Raw genomic sequence first — 24,822 nt, forward strand, 5'->3', positions numbered from 1 at the left:
ATAGGATGGGAAAGAGAGGAAAGGGAAGTCTACAGAGAATTTTAAAATAAGTCCACCTTTCTTTAATTCAAAAATAAGCCACGATCGTTTGAATTTTGGAAAGTGTTTCATTAGATCTATTCAGGGTTTTGTGGGATAGTTTTTATTGTGAAATCCTGCCTGAAGCTATGTTAGAACACTGCGATGGTCATCACCATAACCATCAGTAACTACACCCCGACCTGAGCTTCCACCTCGAGGGCGCAGCAAATCAGGAAGACGCCCTGTGCCCTGAGGATGTGGGGAGCTAGCCAGTTTGGGACCTGACAAGCACAGCTGCAGACACCCAGGACAACAGAGAGGAGGAGGAAAAGGAGGAAGGATCAGAGAAGTAAAATACAATTAGTATCAGCGTGTAAATCCCACACACTTACAGAGCCACGGCAGGCTGCTCTTCCCCTGCCACTGTCTCCTTGTGTTTTCCTCCAGTTCACTGAAACCAGATGTCACCTGGATAAAAATATAGGAGAGAGGTGTTTTTCTTCCCTACCTCCTTGCTGAAGTATTGTAATTTTTCCCAAGGCACATTTTTCCATAAGAACTCTCATCTTTTCCTTTTTCAGAATGTCTTTTCTTCTCTGTTCTCTCCTGGTAGCCTCATCTTAACAAAAAAAAAATTACTGAGCTCTAAAAGTATAACATACCCACTCCCATTTTACACTCCCACCTTAAGAACAAATGCAAAGAAAAATTCTTCCTTTGAGGAGTTCATCTTTTTTGCTCCCTTTGAACTCCTCCTGACAAATCTGGCTCCCTTGGGAACGCCTCCATCAATCCCTGAGAAGACCCGAAGCTGGCAATCCCTGGACAAGGGCAGTGCCAGAGCCTGTTCTTGGAGTTCAGAAGAAGCCACCAGCACATGGACAGTTTTCATACACAACACACAATTATGTGGTCAGTATTTCCCACTGAAGCTGGTGTTGCCTAATTTCCCGTAAGGTTGCTACATGTTAATAAGTTATCAAGAACTATAACAATTTCAGAGCTCAAAGAATCATTTAATCCACTTAGCATATGAAAGAGTAGACACAAAGAAAGGTAAATACTTAGTGGGTTAAACCATTAGCATGTGGCAGAGGTGGGACTAGAACACAGTCTCTTAACTTAGAGAAATGGCCATTACGAAGGTTGCAGCTGAAAGCTCTAGAAACTCTTTAAGAACATAAAGCTCACCCACCACTGAAAGTAAAGTATTTCGATAAGGATATCTGTCTTACAAAAAGTAAGGAGTAAAGAGATAAAAGCCCTAGAGTACCACGCATTTTGTCTGCAAATGTTCTATGACCAGTGGCAAAAACAAAACAAATTGAAAGGAAAAAAAAAAAACAACACCTGTCCTTAAGTAAGTAATGATGAGATTAGATGAGAAGTATCAGAGTAAAGGATGCTGTGCATGGATCTAGCATGAGCCTTTGTTAGTAATGAAATGTTTTCATTATATTTGCCTATATGCCTACATTCTTCCTACCTTAGGTTCATTTTTCTTTCTTTTTTATACCTTTTTGGAGTCGCAATCTCAGGTAGTGGTGAAAAGTGGAAGGATAAGGAAAGAAAGAAGGAAAGTGATATTAATTGAAAATCTACTATATACCAGATGCTATAGCAAAGGTGTTCCCATTTCTTATTTCATTTAATCTTTGTAATAATCCCGAGATTACTGAATGTAATAATATTCTATGTTTATAAGAGAAGAAACTGACACTTAGAAATATCAAGTGATTTAAAGCCCCACAATCTGGAGGTTGTACAACTGAGATTTAGACTCAGGTCTGTTTGATGCCAAAACCAAGCTCTTTCTAATATGCCCTAGCACAGACCTGAAATCAAGGGCATGAAAAATGGTGAGCAAGGAGAAAATAAAATCTTTAAAATAAGCATATTATTGTTAAAGTTTTTCAGTAAAATGAGAATGAAATCTTAAAGGCTTAAGTATGGGATTTAGTAGTAGCATTATTGGATCTCCTACTATAAAGATTTGGAAATTCTATTTTCAAATTATTTGCCTTCTTTAAGTCATTTTTGTAATGAAACATTTGAGGCTTACAGAAAGGTATAAAGAAAAAAAAATAAAACACCCATGTATACATCACCCATCATACAGAACTAAAACATTCACTACAGTGGATCACACACACACTCGTATTAATCCCTTTACTTGCCTTCTTCCCCAGAGTAATAGCTAATCTGTCTTTGACACCAAAGCACCTTTGTTTTCAATTCTGAAATTATTGAAAAGTTGGAAACAGTTTAACATATTCTGTCCTACATTGGGCAATAATTAACCAAGCTAGTTCAACCTTTTAAACTAAACTCCAAGTTAATCCTTATTAATAGATATTGAATTTATTAAGCTTCTATTTTATGCAAGACTTTCAAACTAGTGGAAAAAATCTATATTTCAATGTTAGGAGGTAGTATTTTAGTAAGAGAATTAAATGTAAAACTGTGTACACCTCCCAACCCCTGTGCTGAGGCTGAAGAGATGCTGTAAAGAAAGGGAAGAAAGAGCCATATATTCATATAGGGTCAGAGGAGAATAGAAAATACCTCCTGAGAACTGGGCTCCTGCTCCCTTCTTGCTTCTAGGAAATGAAAAGAGGATCTGCCACCCCGTGCAAGCTCTGCTGAGGAAGATAGGGTTAGCCCGTGCCAGCTAGCTCCAAGGGAGTAATTTCATCTATAGGCTCATTCTTAGAAGTAAATTTGGGAAAACAGAGAGGGAAAGAGGGTTTCTTGGAGTTCTTTTTTTTTCTTTTTTCAGCTCTATTGCCTTAATTGCCAACTAATATTGAAGCTGGATTTACAAATGGATTTAACTTCAATATTAGAGATTTAGTAGGCAAAGCACTATTCTACTAGTTCCAAGAGCGTTCTAGTCTTTATTTGCTGCTAACTAGTAACATGACCTGGAAACATGCTTTCAGCTCTCTGGACCTCCTTCCTCTGCTAGAAAATGAGGCACTTGGTCCAATAGATGTATGATCTCAGTACGCATTTTCAAACTCGTAAATTACATGTGTCAGAGTACTAATTAGAACTATTTTCAAGAGTTGGAAGTCCCAGGACTCTCATTTCAGAGATGCCTACTGTATGTTTTTCGGATGTTATCTAATTTGCTCTTTAAAATTCTAGAGATATTTCACAGTTGAAGAAGCTAACATTTCGTAAATTAGGTTAAGTAACTTGCCCAAGGACACACAACTAGTATGTGGCAACATGTTGGGTCTAAACTGATTTGTCTGCCTTCAAAGTCAATATTCATTTACTATGCCCAATCTCTACCTCCTCCAAATACAAAGCAGAGGAAGGAAGCAGTGTATATCAAATATCTATTATGTGCCAGAAACCGTGTATATCTCATTAAGCACTCAAAACAGCTTTGTAAAGTATTATTTACTTTAGTTTTATAGACAACAAAACAGGCACAAATGCTTAAATCATTTGCCCAGGGACACGTAAACAGTAAGTGGGGGAGCTAGCACTTGATCCCAAATCTATCCAACTCCATAATATGCTTCAGTAATGGAAATGAGTGCATATTTTTTATTTTATTACTTGATATATTTTGTGGTAAATCTATGTGTGCACTTGATCTCATATGAGTGTGAGAAGTTAAGAGGGCATGGATATGAAATTAGACTAACAATGAAACAACTGATTATGTCCCTAATTTGATTCAAGACTAACAAAGATGAAATTAATAATCACCAATAATAAAGTCTAAATACTAGCGAACCTCTGCTTCTCTCTTTGCAGAATTATCACTTAGAATTAGCTTAATTTAGGCCATTGCCATGATTCTATAGAAAATGAGAAGTCTATAGGTATTTAGCCTCTGCCTGACATTGACTTAGGAATCGAATACTGTAGCTTGAAATCATTGCAAGTCCCAGTTAATATGGTCAATTGTATTATGAGTGATAAGTGCTCACTCACAAGCTGTCTGCAGTTAATAAAAAAAGGGACTCCTTTTTTTCCAATATTGTTATTTTTAAATGTCAAGAATCAGATGTCTGCTGTTTAGAACTATTGTACCGCTGCCAGTGACTGTCTGTATTAGGGTTGGGAGCAGGAACATGGATTTGAAGACATTAAAACTGTTTAATTCTCAGTTGAGATGTGGTTGGCTCTTATACATTTGGAATAAAGCATTTATGGCACATCTCAGGGTAAGTGCTTAATAGTTAAATAAATAAAATAGGAAGAGGTTCAGAGATAGAATAAAAGGTGGTTTTTGTTGTTGTTTTGTTTTTGCTTTTAAAAAGCAGAATGCTTAGTTCTGTTTATGCCTCTTTATGTAAATGTTGTATGTTGAGTGACTGACATATAAAGCCATTCAGAAGAGCAAGATTTTAGATTTCCAACTGTTAACCTAAAAGAAAAATCCCTTCAAACAGTGTATTTTGCATTCATTCAGCCGTAGAAACAGGAAAAGGGAAACAAAACGCTCTCTCCCCGGTAGAAGTGGAGAGAGAGAGACAGAGGGAGCGAGAGAGAGAGCAAGACAGACCGAGAAGGAAAGCACTCCCAGAGATGAAATTTTAGGAAAGCAAAATGATCGACCTTTTTAAGGCTGAGTGGGTTTCTTCAGTTTGTGTGCAAGTTTCAAGAAATGGAAGGACTGACCAGGTTTGGGTATAACTCTTTTATTACTTTGTATTTGATAATAGTGTGTTGTTGATTTGGATGGTTTTTGTGGTAGGGAAAGGAAGGGGTAGTATTTGTGATTTTATTTCTCCTCTAAATAATGCCTAGAGAGACTGGAAGAGCTGACAAATTAATGTATGTACAGATAGTAAAAAAGCAGGTGGAGACATCAGATATCTACAAATCTGTGTCTCCACAAGGGCTTTATAAAATCTTTAACTGACACATGATCTCCTTAGATCTGCTAGGTGCTGTTAGAGGATATTATATGGCTGGTGATTGAAATATGATCGGTTGTTTTCCAGGACCAGGATTCTAAATAGTTACTGTTCCTTTGCAAAATTAACATTTATGATGATTGCTCTTTTTGGGGGTGGGGGTCTGTTTAAATAAGGCACCACACAAGATCACTGAGGAAGCATTCATAAGCATGAATCCAGGATCTTTTAAATACAGGTAAAATTATTTTTTCAATAATCCGTTCAAGATTATTTCCATCTTTGCCCAGTGGGAGTTTTCTTTCCCTGGCTGAGTTTTCCTCCCTCTTGTGTTAGAACAATTTTAAGTCTCCCAATTCAGTTAAAACTACTTTACATGCAATTTATGAAAGTGCTGAACAGTTCTGCTAATGACTTTGGCTACTGGGATGTTTCTTTGCTGCCTTTTTCTGAAATCCCATCCACCACATTCATTGATGATTTTCTTTATTTTTAATTTAAATTGCCTTAATAATCCAGCAAGTGAATGTCAAGGTTCCTGAATGGATTTCCTATTGGGTTTGCACAATCTTTTCCCTGTTTTTCACTGATCTTGGTAGAGATGCCCCTCTTCATTCATAAAAAAATGAGGTTGCTCCTGCCTGGTGCTAACTTTGGATGTGGAATCAGTGATCAGCAGCAGAATTCTGTTAATTCTCTCTCTCTGATTCTCTTTTATTCTCACTATTGTCAGGTCCAATTAATAGAGGGGAAAAAAAATTGACAAAACACTGTGAGAAAGCAGGGGTCCAGAAGGACTCAGTGGTAGTAAAGGGAAGATCAAAAAAATATAGGAAATCCTTCTTGGAAGTTATTAAAGAAACTTTATTATTCTTGGCCTCCAGTTTCATTGTTTTCTAAAGACATTTTTGCCAACACCAAAGTGCTTAGTTAGCCACAGTCAGAGGTTTCTGCCTGTAACACACACTTTCTGATCTCACACAATTCCAATCTACTAATTAAAGGCATCGCATTAGTTAGCAAAGAATGAAAGAGAAAAACTAGCCTTGGATCTCTCAGTGGCCAGTAGATTTCATTTCCCCTTTTTCCATTCTCCTTAGAAGACAGTTTGCTTGATTGCAAATTAAAGACAGTAAATCAAGGTAATCATTCACCATTCTTTAAGAGAACTATTCACCCACAGTCTCTGGCCCACTTGAGATCATGTCATTACACAGTTTTACACAGTGATTTGTGAATGGTAGAACACATTGCTCTTTTGTGTCAGGTTTTTTAGGAACTGCTAAAAAATACATGCAATATTGCCAAGCTGACTTTAATTTGTAATTAGATTATGTTTTCCACCACTTTGGTTTTAGGTTCAAAGACAACAATCTGTCTTAGCAGGTTATTGCACAGGGAGAATTTTTTTTCACATTATTTTGGTAAATTCATATTTGTTTTTCCAAATTCTTAAATTAAAACCACAATAGGGAATTGCGTTAATTTTTTTCAATGTCAGATTTATTTATATTCAACCCAGTCCTCTATGTTTATAAACTAAAAGGTAATGATATAAAGAATCAATTAATTACTGTTATACAGAGATAAAGGAGAAAATACTGTGTAAAGAAAGGCATAACGTTTATTCTTACTGTCACTTTTGACCAAATTCTTGTTTTTATTTTTATTTTTATTTTTTGTCTTGGAGAGCACTCACGTGATTGAAGAAAGACCTCTTCTGATTCCCTGATCTTTTAAATATAGGAGTATTTAGGACTCTCATTAAAAACTTTTTGTTTCATTTGCTAAAGTCTAGCAATATGCCTGCTTTTTTTCCATTTCTAAGATATATTTATACAATGAATTTTCTGGGTATGTAGGTCTTTTTGTGTATATTAGGTCACCGTTCTCTGTCAACTGGAGTTTCTATTCATTGTTTCACAGAATTAGGAAACTTCCCACAAAAATCAGGCTTGTGATATCACAGAACTGTCTACGAAGCAGAATTATGTGGGCCTGGGGTTACTGCATGCCAGGTGCATGTGTGCAGGTTTATATATACACGTTCTATCTGCATAGGTATCCCTGCAACAATACTTCTAAAATATGCATTTATACACATGCTGTCTTTGATCTCTGATTCATGAACTCAGATCCATTTTAAGAGTTGCCATTTCACAAAGTCCATGGAAGAGGTATGACTATGAAGTGGAGAAACAGATTTTTCACAGACGGAAAATTCATTACTTTGCTTTTCCACTGATTATATTGAACTTCACCTTGGACCATTAGTGTAGACTAGTTAGGGATGTCCTGCTTCTCTGGTATAAGAATAAAGAGGTTTTAGTCCCCTTAATAAGGGGGCATCCAACAATCATAAAAGGAAATGACTTTTGCTCTCCTTAATTTTTTTAACCACAATTTAATATACACTTGCAAGATTGTCTAACTCCTCCCTGATTTAATTCTCCGAGACTCTAAAATCATAAGGTACATAATTAAAGGACCAGGCAGAGTTGGGTTTTTTTCCCCTTAAAATGACAATTTTAGAATAGTAGAACCTCCTGATCAGAAGGTCATCTTGTGTAGCTTCACATTCACACTAATCTCCCTGCAATGTGGACATTGTATCTTCCTATCTATTTTTCATCTAATAATCTCCTTATAAAAGAAGGCTTTGAAATTATTTAGTCCAATTTCGTTTTTTAAAAAGAGAAAAATCCTAAGGAAATACCTCGATGAAATCAGTAATCTTGTCAGTGGAACCTGGCACTTGCAGGCTCCCTGCCTGGCTACCAGTACTGTTCTGTTCCCATTATGTTGTACATATTCTATTATCCATTCTCATAACATCCTTTTAAGGCAATGGGACCAAAGCATAAGGAAGCAAAGGGAGAAGCGACATTATCTGAAAGTTAGAGTTGAAGCAAGTTTGTGACTCAAAAGTCTCAGAAGAGGCAAAGATAAACTAAATAATGCCTGCAATTATTTATTTTAACTTCCAAAGAAAAGAAATTGGTATGTTCCTCCTTCTATGGATGAGTTTTCCCTGCATCATGGTAAACCACGTAGCAAAGGAGGACGCAGGGAGCAGAACACATTAGGATATGTGATCTTTAGGGAATTTGCTCAGAGCCCTGGTTAGATTTTGAAGACAGCATGCATCCTTCCAGCATCTTCCACTCCTTTGAAATCAGCATCCCTCATCTTACTTCTCCAGGATAAAAATTAACATAGCTGTTACCGTATTTGCAAAGGCCAAACTTTATTTGATAGATAGATAGATAGATAGATAGATAGATAGATAGATAGATAGATAGATTAGATAGATAGATAGATGTATTTATGTATAAAATACGTATGGTGTGACAGGTAGGAATTACGTATTGGAACAATGGGACCATGGGACCAAATATATTAAATGGGAGCAACTGCAGCAAATCTGAGAGGAATAGTGTGCAGGATACATACGCTAAGAGCTACAAGCTAATCTCTTAGTTATTGCCCCCTACATGTAAAAGTAAGTGATTGGAAAGGATTTATCTCTAAAATTGGAAATGCTACATGAAACATTGTAAAGTGGAATCAACATGGGTACACATGGGCACAATAATATCACATGTATGCCTGTAGAGAATCATATATATGTGTGGCCACTTGCTCTATCATTGAATGTTTAGAGGTAAAGTTTCCTTAATTTTATGTGCACAAGAATCACCTTCAGAGTGTCTATAAAATGAGGATCTCTGGCATCCACCCAAGAGATTCCGATTTCATAGATATGGGATGATTCTGACAGTGATCAATCCCAGAACTGCATTTTAAGTAACCCAATTCTAGGGAACTGTAAGGCTTAATTTCTCATTGTATTTACTGAAGGGGGCAGTAGAGCCTAATAGATGAAAATATGGGATTCAGGAGCTCTGACTGCAAGCTTTATTGATGCTGGCTTGCTACATGATTTTGGGCTCTCTCTACTTAGTACTTCTATTTCTACATCTGTAAAATGGGCATGGTGATATGACTGTGTTTGCTTCAGGTCTTAGAAACAAATTTAACTTCAAATTTGAGAAATAAATGAAAAATACAGTGTGAAAATATTCCAAGTTTATAGATCCTCAAACATTAACAAGCTTTATCTCTTTCCCATGTTTCATGCTCCATACCACTTTTTCCTTTATATTTCACTTCATCTAGTTTTTATTAAGCTGGCATTGGGATTAACATATCTGATTCTGCGGTAAAGAAAAGCCCTTTCCAATGTGGGATGACAGTAGGTCTTAATCACAGTGTAGGTGTAAAACTTCACTGTCTTGTGTGCCGACTAAACACAGAAAGCTTTCGTCTGAAGTCGAAAGTATCACAGTCAATCTTTTTTTCTTTTCTTTTTTTGAAAGACAGTGTCTCCCTTTGTCACTCAGGCTGGAGTCCAGTGGTGTGATCATGGCTTACTGTAGCCTTGACCTCCTGGGCTCAAGCGACCCTCCCACCTCAGCCTCCAGAGTAGCTGGGACTACAGACTCAGGTCACCGTGCGAGGCTAATTTTTTATGTAGAGACGGGGTTTCGCTATGTTGCCTAGGATGGTCTTAAACTTTTGGCCTCAAGGGATCTTCCCACCTCGGCCTCCCAAAGTACTGAGATTACAGTTGTGAGCCACGACACCCAGCCTGGATTAATCTTTTGATAGCTCAGCCTCAGTGGATCAGGTTTTCCCATGGCTTGATATTGGCTGATGGAATATAATTCTGGCTTCTTCAAGCTTTAGTGTGTTCATACAGAAAAAAAAAAAAACACCAGACACACTTGCTTTTGTTTTCATACGTTAAGTCTGTCAAGCCCCTCCTGCCTTATTCCAGACAGCTCTGGTAAGTCAACAGGACAAGCTTAATTAGTAATAACAGTCATGGGAGGTGTCTACGAGGGAACTCTATCCACCATCATCACCTCTTTAATTGGCTTAGGAGAACCAGGTTCTCTGTGGAGTGTTTCCTCCGTGGTGCTTTTCCACCATTGGTAGAAGATGACCAAATGTCCTTGGCCATCACTCTTCTTTGCTCGTGCCCAAAGTCCCTAAGCCAGGCATATCATTCTTCTAATGTTGTAGAAATTGAAAAGAGCCAGTGAAAAGAGCCAGATCTCTCTCATTACCTCCTCCACAGAACCATCGGAAGTTCAGATCTCTTCTGTAAGCCCTGTGACTTTGGGCAGTCTAAATTCTACCTCGCCTGCTTCTCCGATGTCACCAAAACAATGAAAACAAAACCATTCAGAATTCACAGGAAGGGTTTAATACATTTAATGAAATTATATCTCTTAATTATGAAAACTTGACCAAATAGGCTTGCCATTTTTGGTTATAAAAGTGGAAATTAGTGATCATCCTATGGACACTATAAGACTCTGTTAGGCCATCCCGGGACCTGCAGTTTACACTCTGAATGCCACCTGCCAGTCTAAGCTCCTCTGTGGACGTCCATCTGGCTGGCATCCCCTTAGGCAGTAAATAAGTAGGGGGAGAGGCCTTTCTACAGACTTTTCCTTTTAAAGTCCTTTAAAGGAACCCTACCTGTAATCCTTAGAAATTTTATGTCTTTGTCTTCTCTCCTTAACTAGCAAAAGTTTCAAAGGCTTATCCGTAACTCAAGGGGTGTCAGTGAAACTAACTGTCATTTGTTTGCAAATGAAACCTGAGCTTTCTGAAAATGACTCCCCTGCAAAATCATTCCCCCATAACACTCCTCCAGCCTTCTAGTTGATTTTAGATCGTTTCCTGTTCTCCCACCTCTTGGAAGTATTCCATGGCACGCTGAGCAGACACTTTTAGTCAAAAACGCCTATAAATAGCTGATTTTCCCTGCTTACTGCCTTCTCTCTAAGGCTTTCACAAAGGAGGTGAAACAAATCCACTAGAAACAAGAGCTTTCTGTGAGGGGTGTGTGGTGAGGCTTATGAAAAATCAAATCCACAGGCCGAAAATTATCGTGTAGGTTGCTTTGCCATATTTGAGTTACGCAATCACTGCATGGAAAAAGAAACATTTTATTTCATGCCAGATGATCTCATGAACTGAACAAGCCATCAAGTGTGTCTCATCTGAACTTTCATGCTTCTTTAAAAACATGTACTTTGACTTTCACACTGCTATAAAAATAAAAAATAAAAAAAAGCAACTTTTATTTATTAGATTCTATTTGTAAATCTAGATAAGCAATTCCTGTAGCCTTTCCATCATGGGAAATTTGAAATGATTTTCCCCATCCCCATTTCTCCTCCCAACAGCCCTTCTCTTTTGCCTCCGAGGCCCCACCCATGGTCCACATCACAGAGCCCCCAGAGTGGGGCATGACACTCCTGGAAGACTGTGCCCATGCTAGGCAGGACCTTAATTTCTTCCTTCACTGATCTTACTGACACAAGCCTTAGAAACCCATACCAGTGGTTAATTTCATCCCCTCCTCCTTCCTTCCCCACCCCGTGAACCCTCTTTAGCAAGAGAGCTGAGCTCAGCAATACTCTCCCCTCCCCTGTACTCCCTTTTCTCACTTCTTTTCCCTTTCCTTTTATGTAGCTATTTTATTACATAATTTAGAAGGGAATCCTAATCCAAGATTTTCAGTTTACAATGAGAAAACTGAGATCTGGAGAGGCTAAGTGGCATTTCCATGGCCCTCGGTTGTGGAGAAAGGTGGGGAAAAGCAGTGGCACTCAAAAGTCTTCCTGAGCTCCTCTTATTTTCAAGTTATCTTGATGTTACCCACACTGTTACTCACAGTGTTAATAACACTGATTCTGGCCAGGCGCAGTGGCTCACACCTGTAATCCCAGCACTTTGGGAGGCCAAGGCGGGCAGATCACGAGGTCAGGAGTTCAAGACCAGCATGGCCAACATAGTGAAACCCCGTCTCTACTAAAAATACAAAAAAATTAGCCAGGTGTGGTGGCACGTGCCTGTAGTTCCCAGGTACTTGGGAAGCTGAGGCAGGAGAATCGCTTGAACCCGGGAGGCAGAGGTTACAGTGATCCAGGGTAGCACCACTGCACTCCATCCTGGGCGACACAGCAAGACTTTGTCTCAAAAAAAAAATAGAAATAAAATAAAAAATAACACTAATTCCACACTTGATGGATATTCAAGACATTTCCTTCCAGTCCCAGCCCCTGCACTTTCCACTCTGGTGGCTGGATCTAGTTTGCTGTGGCCTACGCCCTGTCTATTGCTAAAGTTTCTAGAAAGAGCATCTCATTATGCCTTTCTTTATTAATTTTCCAAGAACACACACCATCAATAGAAGCAGGTATCTGGAAGAACTCAAAGTATCACTTAGCCCAGTGCATTTTGTACTTTTTAACCACCAAAGTCTGTGTTCAAATAAAGCAAAACATGTAAAACAATTTAAAACAGCACTACTCACATGGACGCAAGAACAGGAGGTTTCAAATCTAAATTCTCTCCCCAAGCCACCCCACCCCACCCTGTACCTGGGCTTTCTACAATTTGAAAACTACTGCCCATTCCTTCCCCATTAATCAATCTAAGCTGTCTAAGAAAGAGTTTAATGATCCAGGAGGGAAATTTCTGTATCTGTTCTTAATAAGCCCACTCTTAATAAATGAGACCAATCGGAAAACTCTGATAAGTTCCCCCCAAAAAATTGGGATCTCTATTCTGAGCTTGGAAAGTTATCCATCCCCAGTGTGGTAAGTTGTATTAGCAGCAGCAGCTGTCCAGGCTGCAGTCCTGGTGCCCTGCCCTTCATTAAAAAGACAGCAATTGATCCTGGGACTCCAAGAGTTCCTGATTGACTCAGACTGCAAAATCACTTTTGGGCTTTAAGCTCTGATAGACAAATTCTTATGTCACCTTCATACCTTTTCTCCAGCTGTGACCCAAAAAAAGAGGAATTGACTTTTTTAGGAACACACAGGCCCCTTGACTCCCAGGCTAGTGCTCTTTCCACAGCACCATACTGAACATCTTTTCATCTCCATCCCATGCTGGATCCACTTTTATGTGACAATGACTAAGAATAAGATGAAGATGGGGTAAAGGGAAGAAGAAGGAGAGAAAGAAGAACTATAACTTACTGAGAAGGTTCTATGGACTTTTGTTTACCATACATTGTTCTTACATTGTCTTTATTTCTGGAAGTTTCTGGGGTAGCCGTTCTGACCCCTGTTTTATATGGAAAGGAGGGTATTAAATTTGCTCAAGATTATTCTGCTAGTAAGTGACAAAACTGAGATTTAAACCCTGGCCTGTCTGATTCCACAATCTGTTCGCTTTCCACCGTAACATGATGCCTCTGCTTTGTAAATATTTCCTTTGGTCTTCTCTTGAAGGATTTTTAAATGTGAATTTCTTTTAATAACAATTAAAAATGAATAATTATGGTTTAAAAAACAGGTTCTACTTCTATGATTAGGTGTAAAACTAAATCTAGTTTGGAAAGTAGTCATGTTTGAAAACAAGTAATATATGAGGTTGATTTGCAAAGTGAGATATATAAAAAGGTTGTAATAGGACATTATTTCATGTGAGTGGAAATGTATATCTCAACCTATGAAAGAACCTTTACTCAAGGGTCCTTGTGTTTATTTGCTTGTCTGTTTCAACAAGAAACAATACTATTGACCCCATGAGACTGCCAGCCTAATTGTAGTTATAACATTGTTAATAACACTGTAAGGTTCTTATGGACAAATATGCACTGTCTTCCCATTTAATATTCTTTGCTTAATTTAATTTTGGAATGTCTGCTTCTGAAATGATTAGGAAGTAAACTGGGAATCTTCAAACCCAATTAAATTAAACCCAAACCCAAAACCCAGACTTGCAGAGATAAGTCAGTGTGATTTTATATTTTGTCTGTCCTTACTTTTTGGGAGACCAAATGGTTATCTCTCAGCATACTGTGAACCAGAATTCTGCTTGGTACATGAGCCTCATATATCCCAGAGTGTTAACTAAGTGTTTGGGAGATTTACCCATTTTACTATTTGTTAAATTACTAGTCCAGGTTTGAAGGAAAAGATATGTTTCCCTAAAGATCTACCCTTAGAATGTTGCCGAATTACCCAACAAAGTAAAATTGAATTAGTGAGTCATATACTATCTAAGGTGGAACAGTTACATGTGCCACCTTAGAGGTGGCTGCAGGTATCCAGTGCATAAACGGTGCTGTTAGGGAATATCAGTAGAGTTTATATTAAATCCTTATAACAGACAACAATGCAGAATAGTAAGACTTTGGAAGTCTATCAGAATAAAGGTGCCATACTCAGTCATGAACTTAGAAGTCGAAGTCAGTGTAGTCTTCATAATCCTCCTTCTTAGCTGTTTTTGGGTATTTCCTCATGTACATGTATCACATTGCAGATAGTTCAGTGTTCTATAGCAAACTCTTGCTTAATGCTCTCCTCTCTTTGTTTAAGCCCAGATGAAGTTAATTTAAAATAAGGGTTAGTCTTAATATGGCCATATTTAAAAGCCTCCACTTCCTTTTGGTTCAATGTTTTATAACATATCGCCATGCATAAGAATGAAATATTAATTATTCACTTAACAGGGACTTCTAAGGAACTGAGAAGTAAAATAATTCCCTAAAATTAAACCATGCCAATTTGATCTCATTTATGTTTTTGAAGGTGCTATTAGATTAATGGAGGAATAGAACTGAGCGTTGCATTTCTTTGCTTCAACCCGCCTTGATTCTACCTGTTGTAACATGTATTCCCCTCACGTTTTCTGTCCGCAAGCATATAATGAAAAATTCTGTTAAATGATTTTATGATACTGTCATTCTCAATGAGTCTTTTATTCAACCAATATTTCTTTAGCACTTGTTTGACCCAGACTGAACTCTGGGGGCAGTGGCTAGATAAAAGCAGGAAGGAAAAGACCAGATGGGTAGCTGACCACTCAGCTGGTAGAAATAAGCAAATGGAGAACAGAATTTATTCCTGGTTGACAAGATAATACAGGATTTTATTTTCTAAGGTACCCAAGTTTCCCAAAGATGGAAGATATGGTCTAGCCTGGAGGCCAGGCCCAAGCAATTTAACCTCCGGGCAGCATTTCTCAGGGGAACCAATGGTATGAGGATAGGAAAAGAGCAGGGAGCTGCTTCCCAGAGGGGCCTAGGAGGTTGCAGGCTCCTGAGCCCAGCCACCAGACAGCTGGCTTCAGAGGTGGTGGGGCTGACCAGGCCCTGGGGAAGAAATCTAGCAAGCAGCATTGCACTGTTGTGAAGGAAAATACCCTCACATTCACATCGCATCTGTGCACTCAGCATCAGTACCAGTTGGCAAGATGGAATGGCATGGACGCTGTGGGTAGCAGTAGCAACACTGTGCACCCGGAGAATTTAGATGCCTCTGGGGCTACCCTCAGAGACCTAAATGCTTCCAGGTTTGAGAAGAGCAGAGATAGCTAGTTGGGAGATAACCCCAGGGAATAATGAACGGGTTTATTACCAAAACTTAACTTTATCTCCAGATTATAACACCTGAGGATGTAGCTATTAGATTAGGACAATTTTTCTAACAAAGGCGTCAGATCCCAAGTAAAAGGAAGAGTTTCTTGTTATTAAAAATGTGTACTGAGAAACTGGATGAACATATGAGGCATAAAGCAAAGGACATTTCCCTATTTGGTGAAATGAGGGCAAATGAGCCCTAGGGTTCCTTTTAAATCAGGTAGTCTAGTTCTCTGCTGTCCCCCGTGGTAACCACTAGCCACATGTGGATCTGTAAATTTCAATGAATTAAAGTTTTAAAAAATAAAAATCCAGTTTCTCAGTCACCGTAGCTACATTTCTAGTGGTCAGTAACTGTGTTTCCTGTTATTAATCCCTCAATCAACATTTCCATCATCACAGAAAGTTGTATTGGATGGCATTGCTCTAGTTGTTTTTTACTCTCTTGACTTCTACTAGATTGGGGCTTTGCCATAAAAAGGTAATACCCTGTGGTGATGTCCCAGTGATTAGAGGTGTCCAAATTGCCTGGTAGTTTTCTGTGTGCCCAAAGCGGGGCAGGGAGACCCAGTGAGGGCAAGGGCTGCCCTGCTTGAATGTCTGTCCTCCATGCCCTCACAGTGTGGCATTAAATAAATCATTCCACCATTCAAAACTTCTTTTTCTTCATTTGTAAAAATACTTACCTCGTAGAGTTGTTTTGAGGAGTCAATTATGTAACATACCTAGCTTTCAGTAAGTACAACTCACTTCCCATTAGAAACATGAGGACTAACATGGGCCTGGGGTTTTGATGGGATTCTTACCTACCTTTTACTAGTCACTCATGATGTGCTGGCCATTGTGCTGGGCATGTCATGTGCATTGTCTCCCTGGATATTCCCACTCACCTGGCGCTGTCCCCTCCATGTGCCTGTCGGCTCCTCCTCTGCATTTTGTACCTCCCTCACCATTAGCCAAGTAGGCAGCACCTTACATGATATTTCCATTCTCACGCTGAGTTTTGGGCGGTAGTTGCTGAAGCTGTCTTTTGGACAGTAATCCTCATCTGTGATTCTCTTCCTCATTTAAGAAATATGTCTGCAAAACTTTTCTTCTCCTCACATTTACTTGTAAATTACAATGTTTTGACACGTCTAGGAGCAATATCTGGGTGCAAATGGATATGGAAGTTGGCAATACATCATCATATCTGCTACAGCCAGTCCCTTGGCTGGTGCCGTTCAGACAGGGCCCCTCATCCTCTCACAGGTTCAGTTTATGTGTTACCCGAAAGACTCCTGTCTACCCCACATTGCCTATGCCTTTGGCCAAAGGGAAAGAGCTTTCCAGAAAGGCCCTTGGAGTGTCCATTATGGACTATCCAGGGTACTGGTTTAATTGAACCCTGTTTGCTGAGACAAGTGAGTCTCAAACCTTTCCAATGCACATTGAAAAATGAGCATGATTGATTTACTAGTGTCAATGTCTGGCTTCATTTCTTTACCGACCAGACTTCCAAAGCTGCATTTTTCATATTGCTCTCTGAAACCAGGCACTCTTTCGCCATCTTTGAGGCCTGGAAAGAGAGAGATCACTTCAGCCCAACAAATCAGAACAATGCCATTGGTGGCAGGCCCATTGGAAAAGCTTATTGAGGCAGGATTCCCTAATGTGGGCTGTCAGAGGAAGATAATGTTTAGGATTGGAACATCAGCAGGGTTGTCACCAGTCAGGCTGGGGCAGCACAGAAGCAGAACTGATGAGATTGCACATTTGACTGACTTCTGAAATAATCCTATCTCAAAAAGACCTTTGGGTGGGGTAGAGGGCAGAGCGGGGACATTGGGCAGAAGGTCAAATGCAGAAGGGCAGGGCATCTCATCCACCTAATTCAGGTGTTCTCTCTCTGAGGCTGTGACCTGTAGGATGTGCAAGATTGGACTCTACACAATCAGCAAACTCCTGAAATTATATAAAAGTCGGGGGAGTGGGTGAGATGTTCATCTTGCTTAGAAGAAAAGTTCTTAGCCTTTATCGTGTCCCCAAAAGAAATAAGGAGTCACTAACAAGTTTAAATTATGACATTTAAAAAATTATATGCTTTTTCCTTAAAAACATAAAATTGATGGCTTTCCTTCTTCCTTATGATGACAGTTTATTAGGAAAGCCTGTAGAATAATTTGAGGAATATAAAGTTTTTAAAGAATTATTATTGTGGTTGAATATTAGCTGAAGTGAAACAGATCCTCTATTGGAATTTGGAGTTCCTATAACAATGTAATCCCTGTCATAGGATTTTTTTGTAAAGGAGCTTTTCCTGAATAATCAATTCAAGTAACAAAAAATGAAGCTCTTCTCTACGTAAGCATTGAAGTTGATAGGATATGGGAATTCAAAGACTTCTGAAACAGTTCCTACTCTCAAAACAGTTCCTACTCTTATAGTCCAGTGGAACATTAAATAAATAAATAAATACATGGGCAAAGGGAGAAGCATAAAGGTATCTGAACAAAGAATAGGGAAGTTTACAGAAATAATTTAAACCTGGATTGTAGGTAAGGCAGGATGGAGGATAAGGAAGTTTCCTCATTTGAAATATCATATCTCTGAAGCCTTGAAAGTATTTCTATGGGAGTATATCGGGAGAGATTTCTCTTAGCATTTTCTCATTATTTGTTAATCTCTCAGTAATTCAGCCCTATATCCCCCATGCCTAACAAGTACCTGAAAATCCCTTGATTCCATCTACAAAGTCCCTTTTTCCATGAAACATCACAAATTCAAGGGCATGACACCAGGAGGTGGAGATCACGGGAGCCAAAATTCTGTCTACCATAATAATTCAACAGTCAACATAGATGGTAAATTAGTGAGACGTTCACCTTCATTGACAGCCATGCAGTTCAAGGGCCATGAAGTTCATTCTGGGAAGGGGAAATATAGCTTTGCTACCAGAAAGCTGTGTTCAAATCCTGTGTTTTAGCAGTTATACAACATTGAGTGAGATATTTCGTGTCTGTCTGCCATGGTCTCCTCCTCTGTAATGTGGAGATAATAAAAATACCTATCGTACAGGGTTGTCAAAAGAATTAAATGTGTTAATACACATGGAAGGTGCAGACCAATGCTTGGAAATGGGACATTATATAATGCCTCAATAAATCCTATTATTATTATGCCTGAAAAAACACGGTGGTAGCAGTGTGAACTGAAGCAAGAGAACAGATTTAAGAGACATTGCAAAAGTTACTGTTAGAGATCACAGTGTCACTTATCAGGGTTTTGAGCACATGAAACCCTTCAGCATCTGTATTAACTTCCTATGGCTGCAATAACAAAATGCCCCCAATTTAGTGCCTTAATACAACGCCAATTTATTTTTATTTATTTATTATTTATTTATTTATTTTCTGAGACGGAGTCTCACTCTGTCACCCAGGCTGGAGTGCAGTGGCGCGATCTCAGCTCACTTCAAGCTCCGCCTCCTGGGTTCATGCCATTCTCCTCCCTCAGCCTCCCGAGTAGCTGGGACTACAGGCGCCCACCACCACACCTGGCTAGTTTTTTGCATTTTTAGTACAGATGGGGTTTCACCGTGTTAGCCAGGATGGTCTCGATCTCCTGACCTCATGATCCGCCCACCTCGGCCTCCCAAAGTGCTGGGATTACAGGCGTGAGCCACTGTGCCCGTCCCACATCGCAAATTTATTATCGTACAGTTCTGCAGGTTACAAGTCCACAATGGGTCTCAATGAGCTACCATCAAAACATCAGTAGGGCTATGTTCCTTCTGGAGGGTCTAGGGAAGACACCCTTTTCTTGCCTTTTCAAGTTTCTAGAAGCCACCTACATTCCTTGACTCCTGGCCCCTTCCTTTGTCTCCAAAGCCAGCAATTGCATCACCCTGATCTGTGTCTGTGGCCACATCTCTCTCTCTGACTTTCCTTCTGTTTATTTGTGATTATATTGGGCCCACTTGATACTGCAGGACAATCTCCCCTTCTCAAGACCAGTAAATTACTCACATCTGTGAAGTCCCTTCTGCTATACAAGGTAACATTCGCAGGTTCCATGGATTAAGATATGGGTGTCTTTGGGGAGTCCGTAATCTGCCTACTACAGAATCTACTATCTAAAACATAAGATATTTCTTAAACTTATTACCATTTTTTTAAACTTGGTGTGAAAGATGTGTGAAATTATATATCTAGTGCATATCAGCTAAATGAGATCATTGTATATATGCACTGGTCCCTGGATATTTCATGTATATGGTGATGAAATGAAAAGACCATCCATTTCTGTGTTTTTTAGATTATTTTAAAAGAATACTCTTCTAAAATAGTTTGGCAACATATCCATTCAAATCACTATTTCAAGTCAGAGCACTTGTAGATGGTGTACTTACTTACATACTCTGCAGTATACAGTCATTCACTCTTAAATATTGTTAATTTTTGAGTTGCAATTAATTTTTTAGTCCATGTTAAAAATTATCACCTGCTCTAACATCTCACTTAAAATATGCCTATAACCTCATGTATGGAAAAAGCTCTGAAGCATGAAAGTTCTATTGTTCACTCTTCTTGAAACATAAGCATTCAATAGCTTCATCCACCACTTTTCTTCTTACATTTAAAGTGTTAACTCTTAGTGTCATCTAAAAGGAGTGTTCCTTTCTTGTGAGATGGTATGCCCTCTAATGTTTATCATGTGAAAGCTCATTTAGTAAGCTTTTTAGAGCAGAAGAGTCTCATGCCAGACAATGTTTTAGTTTATTAGATCTAGATTCCCCTTTGCCTATGAGTAACATATTTGCTGCTTCTTATTTGAAATTTTTATTAGTCTCTTAACTTTATAGTAAAACACCAATTATTCATGTCATTTGAAATCCCCTTCCAGTATCTATACATGTAAATGCATACATCATGCACATTTGCAATCAGGTGTTTTTTATATATATATGTTTCCCTTTTGTTGTATATAATTTTTAATTCAAACACTTGTGAGCGCTAAGTATATTTCAGGTTAAGGGCTCTGTTAAAGGCTGGGAATACAAAGTTGAAAGGACATGACTCTTGCCCTCAAAAAGCTCTCACCAACCTGGGAGGAGAGGGGAACTGAAGGTTAAAGTTTTTTAAATAGGAAAAAACATGTTTTAAGTATAGAATCACCTGGACTTAGTGATTGAACTACTGAGGTGTCTGGAAAGAGAAAAGTAAAAATGATGAAAAATTTATAGTTTGAAAAATTGGGTGCCTGTCAATACTTCCAACTGAGATAATTAATATAGGAGAAAGAATACATTTAGATGGAGAAGTTGGTTTTGTTCTCGGCCTGCTGAATCTTATATGCCTGAAGCATATTCAGTTGAAGATGTCCCGTAGGCAAATGTTCATTTATTCAGATACTATTTGGGAAGTTATTATAGTAAACCAGATAAGAAATGATTGTGTTTGGAATAGGATCGAAGCAATAAAGATGGAGAGAAGTAAACATAACTTTCTACTGTATCTTGAAGGTATCAAGTTGGTCAAGAATTGAGTGGGATGGATGAGGAAGAGGGAGGAATGAAGGCAGCTGGATTTATGATTGTGCAGTTCTAGAAGACATCAGAACTAGATAAAGGCACTGGGGAGTTATCACATAGGAGGTTGAGAAGAGTTTGAGAGTGAATGAGGTCACACTGGGGCATGTGTAAAGTCAGAAGATGAGACATCACAAGCCAACTTCCTGGGCTACACAACAGGAATCATAGGAAAAGCAATAAGAAAGGTCATAAAAATAGGCGAGAAAAGTGTGGGAGCAAAGGGAGAGGAAGAGGATTTCAAGAAACAGGGAAAGTTAGCAAAGTCAACTACCAAGGAGTGGTCCAGTCAGACAGGAAATGGAAAGCCTGACTGTGAACTTGGCAATTGGGAAGTAACTATTGCACATGCCAAGAGTTTCCTTAAACTGATAGGGTAAAAATCGTTTTGTATCATTTTGATAAATATTTATTATTTCCAATAATAGTCTATCATTTAATGAAAATATGTATCGTTATTAAAGTATGCAAATATACCATGGCTACAATATTCATTTCTAATTCTATTCATTGTCATTTGAATTTTTAAACAGCTTTTTACCATTATGAATAATACCATAAATGTCATTTTCAATAAAAGGCTAAAACTCTTTTCCTGGTTAGAATTCCCAAATATTATGCACATCCTTCAATTTGAAGAAAGCAATGCAAGTAATTGTTAGCATCTTAAAATAATTTAAATATTCTAATTTTAAATAATAATCTACAGAGGTTTTCGGCTCTTTTTGTTATTTTCAGATGGAGACATCACAAATGTCTGGGTCAATATCTAGCCTAGAGTGCACACTTATAGAGCAAGCATTTTCTTCATGCTATATACTGAAGTCCTCTATGGATGTAGCACTATATTAAATAATCAGCTGTATTTATTTATATTATAAATAATTTAATACACAGAGCAAGCACTTTCTTCATACCATATACTGAAGTCCTCTATGGATGTAGCATTATACTAAATAATCAGCTGTATTTCTTTTTTTTTTTTTTTTTGAGACTGAATCTTACTCTGTCACCCAGGCTGGAGTGCGGTAGCACAATCTCGGCTCACTGCAAGCTCCGCCTCCCGGGTTCATGCCATTCTCCTGCCTCAGCCTCCTGAGTAGCTGGGACCACGCCCAGCTAATTTTTTGTATTTTTAGTAGAGACGGGGTTTCACCGTGTTAGCCGGGATGGTCTCGATCTCCTGACCTCGTGATCTGCCAGCCTCGGCCTCCCAAAGTGCTGGGATTACAGGCGTGAGCCACCGCGCCTGGCCTGTATTTCTTTATATTATAAATAATTTAATACCCATTAGTAATAGGTTTCTTCTGTTTCAAGTGACTAAGGTAATTTCCCACCTATTAGCTATTTCTGTTGACCTCACTTCACCAGAGTTCCTCAATCTAAGTTTAATTTTAGCAGTCACAATTCTCTCATCTAATTAACAAAAAAATTGGGCCATTGCCTCAGTGTCCTGCATTCAACCTTATTTTGACTGGCCATTTTCTAATAATGTCTCACACTCTTTTTTACCCCAGTGCTTAAAATTGTAGTTTCTGTTCCATTGAGTTCACTCTCTTTCCCAGCTCTCTTTGCTCTCGTTAATGTTTCTTTCACATTTCTTTTTCTTTTCTTTGTATTTACTTAGTAACCTATTCAAATCCTTTACTGTTACAAACTCTTCAATAATCATCTAGTTGTTTATTCAGGAAAAATTCCTGGAAGTAGATGAGCCAGGCCAACAGCCATGCAAAACACTAAATATTACACATAGATTGACTCCTCGCGTATATTACCAGTGACCTCTAGAAAAGTGGCCTGGATTCCCAACCCAGTGGAATTTTCTATTCTTGACACACTTCGTAGATGATTCTTCTCTATTGTGAATCCAAATCCACTTCTCTTTGAATTTGTCTTGGAGCCATAAAATAAGAATAAATTTTTTGGCCGGGCGTGGTGGTTCATGCCTGTAATCCCAGCGCTTTGAGAGGCCGAGGCGGGCTGATCACGAGGTCAGGAGTTCCAGACCAGCCTGGCCAACACAGTGAAACCCCATCTCTACTAAAAATACAAAAATTAGCCTGGTGTAGTGGCACATGTCTGTAGTCCCAGCTACTTGGGAGGCTGAGGTGGGAGAGTTGCTTGTACTGGGGAGCTGGAGGTTGCAGTGAGCCAAGACCATGCCATTGCACTCCAGCCTGGATGACAGAGTGAGACTCCATCTCAAAATAAATAAATAAATTAATTAATTTTTAAAAATCTACCTCTCTTTTATTGATTGTAGAACAACAGGAGATGTACCTAATTACTCCTCCACATGGCATTCCTTCAAATGTTTAATGCAAACCATTATATGCCACTTAAGTCTTCATTTTTCCACCATCAATAGAACTAGTTCCTTCAGCTTTCTTTTTTCACTTTTATTTTAGGTTAAGGGGTACATATGCAGGTTTATTACATAGGCTAATTGCCTGCCATGGGGGTTTGGTGTACAGATTATTTTGTCACTCAGGTAATAAGCGTAATACCCGACAGGCAGCTTTTTTGATCTTCACCTTCCTCCCTCCCTCCACCCTCCAGTAGGCCCCAGAGTCTGTTGTTCCCTTGTTTGTGTCCATATGTACTTAATGTTTGGCTTAAATGAGAATATGCAGTATTTGGCTTTCTGTTCCCGTGTTAGTTCACTTAGAATAATGGCCTCTAGCCCCATCCATCTTGCTGCAAAGGATATAAGTTCATTCTTTTTTATGGCTGCGTAGTATTCCGTGGTGTATATTAAGAACAGGACTTTGAGCAACTCATCTGACAAATTGTATCTCATCCCAAGAAAAGCATCCCTCTTAGCTTATGGTGTCATAGTGTGAATATTATTATTTCATCTGGGTCCGGACTTTACAGCATTCAGTGGAACTCTTTGGCCATGAACTTCTATCAAAGTACCAGCTTGTCTGGTAATCATGTCAGGCTGCCTCACACTCAGGTAAAATTTCTAGGACCATTTTTTCACATGAAATCATACTGATAGGTTTCCCCACACTCTACTGCACACTCAGGTGGTTTAACACAATGTAGAGTATTACATGTATCTGTATTAAATATTATTATATAGATATGAGTGTATTCTAGACAAGGGTCACTGGTTACTGATGTGCAGCTTGTGCACTACCTAACTCTAGGGAGCTCTACTTACGTTAGTAGTCATCTTACAGTTATTCATTTATTACTATAATTTTCCTGAAAATGGCAGTAGAATCTTGAGGAAAGAACAACTTGTTTCTAAATCAGTCATCTAGAAGTGTCATTTGAATTACCAAAAAGAATGTTTTCAAAACAATAACAAAATTGGGGAATGCTAAATCTGAGATCTAATATTTTAAATATTTCCCCACAATGTATGATATTTTAATACTTATAATTGTATCCAATATCTCATTGTTGAAGTTGGCAATTTTTAAAAGTTCAGAATAGGGCTAGAAGGAAAGACTGCTTCTCGCTAGAGACTGTCCTGTTATTTTTCATGAAATTATTTAGATACCATTTAGGAAAAGTCATTCAACCAGTTATGAATCTCCTATCCAGTCTACATTTTAACATTTTATTTAAAAGCATATTACTTTGTTACAGGTGTTATTAGGGGGAGGGGTTCATAAACTTAATATACATTTATTGGGGACATTTTGTAAAATACCTAAGAACATAAAGAAGATAATAGAAATTCCCCAGACATAATCACTGTTAGCAAGTTTGAGTTGTTGCTGTTCTTTGGAAAGACTGATAATATTAATAAACCTCTGAGTAAAAGGTTTATTATTCACCAAGGAGGGAAAAAAAGAAAGCACAATATAAACACTAACAGAAATGAAAAAAGGGCCATGGATATATACACAGTAGATATTAAATCTATCACATGA

The 24,822-nt window shown here is 38.5% G+C and overlaps 1 protein-coding gene across 16 annotated transcripts in view; it reads left to right on the forward strand.

The window, feature by feature from the left end:
- Positions 1 to 24,822, forward strand: part of DLGAP1 (DLG associated protein 1) — a 977,987-nt gene that overhangs the window by 594,944 nt on the left and 358,221 nt on the right. For 3 of the 16 annotated variants that reach the window (XM_054461419.2, XM_054461423.2, XM_054461429.2), the window contains exon 1: positions 4,495 to 4,668. The exons of 6 other annotated variants lie outside the window; for them this stretch is intronic. In XM_054461419.2, coding sequence (XP_054317394.1) covers positions 4,594 to 4,668 — 75 coding nt within the window. In that variant the 5' untranslated portion in view covers positions 4,495 to 4,593. Of the gene's footprint in view, positions 1 to 4,061; positions 4,209 to 4,494; positions 4,675 to 24,822 lie in introns of those variants that run through there. 7 more of the 16 variants (XM_054461420.1, XM_054461424.1, XM_054461430.2 and 4 more) reach the window with 5 other exon arrangements.

Source organism: Pongo pygmaeus, chromosome 17 (assembly GCF_028885625.2).
Source record: "Pongo pygmaeus isolate AG05252 chromosome 17, NHGRI_mPonPyg2-v2.0_pri, whole genome shotgun sequence".
Classification (NCBI taxonomy): Eukaryota; Metazoa; Chordata; class Mammalia; order Primates; family Hominidae; genus Pongo; species Pongo pygmaeus.